Source organism: Neomonachus schauinslandi, chromosome 5 (genome assembly GCF_002201575.2).
Source record: "Neomonachus schauinslandi chromosome 5, ASM220157v2, whole genome shotgun sequence".
NCBI classification, from domain to species: domain Eukaryota; kingdom Metazoa; phylum Chordata; class Mammalia; order Carnivora; family Phocidae; genus Neomonachus; species Neomonachus schauinslandi.
In genome coordinates this window covers 93,627,370-93,634,411 of record NC_058407.1, presented here as the reverse complement: position 1 = coordinate 93,634,411, position 7,042 = coordinate 93,627,370, and the positions used below count along the sequence as shown (strand labels likewise).

At 34.5% G+C, this 7,042-nt stretch overlaps 1 protein-coding gene across 1 annotated transcript in view; it reads right to left on the bottom strand.

Moving 5' to 3' along the window:
- Positions 1 to 2,702: 2,702 nt before the first annotated feature.
- The window catches only part of LOC110580783 (NKG2-A/NKG2-B type II integral membrane protein-like), a 29,424-nt gene continuing 25,084 nt past the window's right edge, over positions 2,703 to 7,042 (bottom strand). The window contains exons 3-4 of the mRNA XM_021690444.1: positions 3,109 to 3,257; positions 2,703 to 2,795 (exon numbers count right to left, since the gene is read on the bottom strand). Of these exons, the coding sequence (XP_021546119.1) occupies positions 2,703 to 2,795; positions 3,109 to 3,257 (242 nt within the window). The remainder of the gene's footprint in view (positions 2,796 to 3,108; positions 3,258 to 7,042) is intronic.

Here is a 7,042-nt window from a genome sequence, read left to right as displayed (position 1 = left end):
CCCTCTGAAAATCAATGAAGATAGGTCAACACCCTGATATCTAATAATAAAACTTACGAGTCTCAGAGACAAAGAGAAAATCCTGAAAGCAGCTCGGGAGAAGAGATCTGTAACCTACAATGGTAGAAACATTAGATTGGCAATAGACCTATCCACAGAGACCCAGCAGGCCAGAGAGGACTGGCATGATATATTCAGAGCACTAAATGAGAAAAATATGCAGCCAAGAATACTATATCCAGCTAGGCTGTCATGGAAAATAGAAGGAGAGATCAAAAGCTTCCAGGACAAACAAAAACTAAAGGAATTTGCAAACACGAAACCAGCCCTACAAGAAATATTGAAAGGGGTCCTCTAAGCAAAGAAAGAGCCTAAAATCAACATAGACCAGAAAGGAACACAGACAATATACAGTAACAGTCACCTTACAGGCAATACAATGACACTACATTCATATCTTTCAATAGTTACCCTGAATGTAAATGGGCTAAATGCCCCAATCAAAAGACACAGGGTATCAGATTGGATAGAAAAACAAGACCCATCGATATGCTGTCTGCAAGAGACTCATTTTAGACCCAAAGACACCCCCAGATTGAAAGTGAGGGGGTGGAAAACCATTTACCATGCTAATGGACACCAAAAGAAAGCTGGGGTGGCAATCCTTCTATCAGACAAATTAGATTTTAAGCAAAAACTGTAATAAGAGATGAGGAAGGACACTATATCCTACTTAAAGGATCTATCCAACAAGAAGATCTAACAATTGTAAATATCTATGCCCCTAACATGGGAGCAGCCACTTCCATGGGAAGGATGGTGTGGCTGGGTGATAGACATTGTGGAGGGTATGTGCTATGGTGAGCGCTGTGAATTGTGTAAGACTGTTGAATCACAGATCTGTACCTCTGAAACCAATAATACAATATATGTTAAAAAAAAAAAAAGAAGAAGAAGAAGATTGCAGGAGGGTAAGAATGAAGAGGGGGAAATTGGAGGGGGAGATGAACCATGAGAGACGATGGACTCTGAAAAACAAACTAAGGGTTCTAGAGGGGAGGGGGCTGGGAGGATGGGTTAGCCTGGTGATGGGTATTAAAGAGGGCATGCTCTGCATGGAGCACTAGGTGTTATACACAAACAATGAATCATGGAACACTACATCAAAAACAAATGATGTAATGTACGGTGATTAACATAACAATAAAAAATTTTTAAAAACTAATGATGTAATATATGGTGATTAACATAATATAATAAAATTTAAAAATAAATAAAAAGTTAAAAAATAAACAAAGGAAAAGGTAAATACAAAAGTAATATAAGAAATTATATTCATGAATTTTGACTAACTTCTGAAATAGGTCCAAAATAATCACTTACCCCCAAAATGATAAATTGCACCATGATAACATTAAAATTCTGATCATTAAAGGACTCTAGTATGGGAGTAAAAATGCAAGTCATGACTATTTCCATCTCATAAACTCAAAAAAGCACTCGTATTAAAATATGACAAGGATTAGGGTGCCTGCATGGCTCAGTGAGTTAAGCATCTGTCTTTGGATCAGGTCATGATCCTGGGGTCCTGGGTTGGAGCCTTGCTCTGCTGGGAGCCTGTTTCTCCTTCTCCTCCCCGCTCGCTCATGCTCTCTCATATCTCTCTCTCAAATAATTAAATAAAATCTTTAAAAAATAAGACAAGGACTAAGAAGGGAAAGAAGACACCATTTGGAGAAATGTGCAAAAGACATACTTGAGTACTTCTCATTCTCACTGAAGAGAATATCTTAATGATTTACAGGCCAGAAAAATGATACTGTTATATAATCATCAGAAATTATTGTATCAATTTTTGTGAGACTATTGAATTTTGAGTCAAGGGACTATTTGTACAATGTGTATTTACACAATACACTAGATAAATGTAGGGATAATTTAATATATTGAAAGACACACATATCTATGACCATGCAGTTTCATACTAATGCTTAGAAGAAAATATTGTATTTATCATAATAAAATACTAATGTATGAATTATGATAAATGGAATATTTATATTCCATAAATATAATACACTATATCCTATGCAATTATGTACAATAAATTATTATAAATACGATTTGTGGAAGAAACATATAAGATTGGGGCTCTTGGGTGGCTCATTTGGTTAAGCATCTGACTTTTGTTTTTGGCTCAGGTCATGAGCTCAGGGTAGTGAGATCCAGCCCCGAGTTGGGTCTGTGCTCAGCAGAGTCTGCTTGAGATTCTTTGCCTCTCCCTCTCCGTCTGCCCCTCCCCACATGCTCTCTCTCTCTCTCAAATAAATAAATATTTTTTAAAAAGACATAGAAAAGACTTTTCATAAAATAACTATTCAGAATAGCCATATACTAAAAAGGAACTAAATTCTGAGAATAGATTTTAGAAGGTCATATTCATATAAGACAGCAGTGAAAATTCACAAACTATAGACAAATACAATGATATAGATGGATTACAAATATCATGTGAGACTGAAAGGAGACACACATAAAAATGCATACTGCATGATTCCACTGATGTAAAGTCTGAAAATAAGCAAAGATATTTCACATTATTAAAATGGGCAGGCCTGATAGAGGCTCTAAATTTCTATTTCATTCTCTGATTTGTAGTTACATGGTTCTAACCACTTTGTGATCAAGTTGCACAATCATGTTTAGTTTCCTTGATGTGTGGTAAAATTAAATAGTAAAGTTATTTCAGGCAAAAAAGCATCTATGGAAGCACAGTTTTCAATGAAAATCAAGACCTGGAAAATATCAAATGTACATTAAAGGTATAAAAATATAAATAAAATATCATAGAGTCAAACTATGGAATAGTAACAGACTTAAAATGTACAAAAATATGGTTAAATTCTACCAATATAATATTAACTGATAAGCTTTTTTAAAAAAGATTTTATTTATTTATTTGTCAGAGAGAGAGAGTGAGAGGTCACAAGGTGGAACGGACCCTGGGATCATGACCCGAGCCAAAGGCAGATGCAACTGACTGGGCCATCCAGGCATCCCTCAACTGATAAGCTTTTAATAAAATGCTGGAAACATTTGAAATCTTACCATGTTCACTTCATCTATGGAGAGCAGATTAGAGTTCTTAGAAGCACAGAACATCAAACTCTCATTCCATGGTTTTCTTTCAGTGCTAATGTAATAGCAATTGTTGAAACATGTAATCCACTCTTTTGGACAATGACCACAGGGATCAGCTAAAGAAAGATTATGCGATATTATCCAAATAGCTTTGAATATTAAAACACACAAATTTACAACTTGCAAATGTACACACATGTGTATATAACATATCCATGTACCCTCACAAGCTGGCGAAAATAAAACACAAGCACAATCCCAGAAGAGTGAGGCTTTCCTCCCCTAATTTATGTGTCCATATAAAGCAAACACACAAAAATGTCAATATCTGCATGTCCTTTGAGTCACTGAACAAAACCACTTATTGGGCATTGTAAAATGATTTCTCTCTTATATTTTAGCAGGAGGATATTTGAGGATATTGGTAACAATGGGTATGGTGATTTTAAATGAGGATTTCTTCATACTGTTGCATAAGAAGGAATACTCTCTTATAATCACTAATTATTAACATCTATTATCTGTATTTTATAACTTATGTCTCCCTTGAAACTCTATTGATTTCGTACAGCCTAGATAGAGACAAAATATAAACTGTACTAATATCAGAACTATGAAAATCAATACATATCTTTTTGGATTCTTGTAACTGGGTATGAATTGTTTTGCTCTGGTGTTCCACTACCTAAAAATATAAATTAAGGAAAGAACAAGGAAAAATTAAGGAAATTACAAGAAAAAAATCCTTGTAATCATTTTAGTTTTTCTGTTTGAAAGTTTGTGTATTTTCTAAGAGTAGAATACTCTGGGATAAAATTGATTTACCAAGATCAATTAATAATATCATGAAGATTAGAGCTTAAAAGCGTAAACAACCAAACTTCAACATCTCTTACAGTATTTCATTTAACTAGTGTCAAAAATTAACTTGTGTTTCTCAATTATGTATATATGCATATTTTCTACAATCATTGTTATTTATACTTTTGAGAAATTCAGAATAAGCATTCCACATTTAGTCTAAATGCATACATGAAAAGGAAAGTTTCATTCCATGATACTTGAAATGTTTAGAGGCACTGATGATCATTAAATTGAAAAGATCTCTCACAATCATTCAAAGATTTACTTACAGGGAATAGAACCTATTCTTGCTACAGTGTACATCAAGACTAGGCATGTGATTCCCCAAATCCTAGCAATGAGCTTCTCTAGAGATGATGGCAAATCTGCAGGGAGAGAAATGAAACACTGAGAAAGTGGGATGGATGGAGACCAAAGTTTAGACAGTTTACATACAAGAGAACCAAAGATGCACAGGGAATCATAGGTATAAACATGGACCACAAAACCACATCTACCATTGTAATTTTTCTGGCCATATACCATTTAATTTTCAGTAAACACAATGCTCCATGAGTTGTTGGTCAATGACTATGAATTACAACAATGCCTGAGTAAAGTTAGTCCTCAGATTTCAATAAAAATACCCTATTCCAATTTTAAGCTCTGCCCTCACAAATGAAAAATATGTGAGATTATTCCCCACTCTTTCTCCATACCTGTGCAGCCCAAGTTCATGTCATAGAAGAGTTGTACTGTGTGCCTTACTGTGTGCTTTATTTTTGCAGTGGTATTTCTTGTCATTCCCTTGAAGATCCTCAGAAGCACTTGAAGATTTAATTCTGCAGAGATTATTTCCTGCTTAGTTACTGAATTAGAGTTTACCTTTCAATTGCTGTCCTCTTGAGTTCTTAACCAGATTTGGTTCTGAGAGGTTTTCTCTTTGGTTATTCATCTCAGCAGCAGAGTAATCTCAGGGACTGTGCTCTATGAAACCTGGACTTCTGTAGTTGATAAATGGTGTAGGTAATGACAAGAGCGCTACTAGAGTCACACTGGGTGGAGTGTGAGATAAGTGGTAGCACTCCTTTGCAGTTGAATGATGTAAAAGTCTGGTTCTAATTTCCTCAGAGCTTTAAATAAGTGTTTCACCATAGAATAAGTGATTTTTAAAGTTATAGTCTATGTTTGATGCAATATTACAGGTTGTAGCCATGAAAAGCAAAAAATTAGTGAGGAATAAAGAAACTCATAAAGAATGATGCCCTTATTAACTTAAATTCAGATTCTGTAGACACACTGTTAGAATAGCTGGGTTAAAACTAAAATGCTGTTATTAGGAAATAATGAGACTAATTTTTTATGACAATTTTAAAAATCCATGAATGGATTGAGTTTTCTAAAGTTGGGGGAAGAGTAGTGTTAGCATACAGGAAACTACTGCAGTAAATTACTTTTATTTGATGACTTATATTTACTTGATAAAAGGGTATGAGGTCTTATTAAATGACCTTTTATTTTGAATGATTGTAGAATTCTGGAAATCATTAAGTTTTAAAGAAATACTGCATATGGTAAACAATGTTACATGACACACTAAACTTATCAAAAACCGAAGCAATACTGAAAACAAACAAAAAATAACAGAAAATATTTCTAAAAATCCTTATTTGACACCAGAAAAGGGTAATTGATAATGGCCAACATATGAAACTGTAAAATGATAAATAAAAGTAGAGATCATTTATGGAAGAATAGTGTTGGTTTGAACTCAGAAACAACTTATGGCTGTCAAAGGCAGTGAAGGTAGTTTTATTGTGTAAGCAACTATAATAAGTCAAATTAATGTAATTTAATAATTCACATAATTAGCTCTGCAGTCAGTGACCTCTAGAATCACTTCTGGCTCTCAAAGTTACAATGTCTGACCTTTTAAAAGTTACTTCAAGTCTAGCTATCTAGTTTATTAACATATAATTGGGATAAAATATGTAAGCTATAATGCATGTAAAACAAGATTCAATCAGGCTTTTATAAACTATCAATAATATGTTAGTTATTTTATTTTTATTTTTAACACAATTGCCATATTATTGTTTCTGATTCATATCAGACCCTGTAACATGATTCATTGGGGTGTCTTCATCAATGTGGTAAAACCCTTTGCAAAGTTTTGTTCAATTTTTTTAGAAATCTTATCATTGTTTATAGGTAAGCTTAAATTAGCATATTATGGAAATTACCTCATCCTGATATTATGAAAAATTAATCTGGTTTTATTTGAGAAAGTATATGAAGAATTACATTTGACCTTCATGATTGCATGATTTTATTTCAAGAATCTATATTTAGGGGCGCCTGGGTGGCTCAGTCGTTAAGCGTCTGCCTTCGGCTCAGGTCATGATCCTGGGGTCCTGGGATCGAGCCCCGCATCGGGCTCTCTGCTCCGCGGGAAGCCTGCTTCTCCCTCTCTCACTTCCCCTGCTTGTGTTCCCTCTCTCACTGTGTCTCTCTCTGTCAAATAAATAAATAAAATTAAAAAAAAAAGAATCTATATTTAAAGCCTGGGCTAAATATCAAGTAATATATGAAATTATATATATGTTGATGACAAATCCAAATTAACTGTTCCTTGTCATGCATGATGTTTATGAGATTTCACTTGATATTATATTGATTTATAAACCCTTAGCATATGTGTGTGCATACACTTGATTACTTCTCCACAGGCAAGAATTTGAATATTTTAAGTTCTCCAACACATTTCATATTTATTCCTTTGTTACCCTGAATTGTTGGAATAGAGATAACCAGTGTTCTCAGTGCTTTCATTGTGTATTAGTTGTGCCTTAGGTGCATCCCATTCAGCATTTGTAATCTCCCACTAAATAATTTGGCTAGGAGAGAGACGGCAGAATACTGACACATACCTTCTGTTGGCCAGAGAGTCGGGCATCTTCCAGTGGGAGACCAGGTTTCTCTCGTAAACAGTATCTGTAGTCTTCACAGACTGCCGGTCCTGTGAGAGAGCTCAGAGTGAGGCAATAGTGGAAAAGGT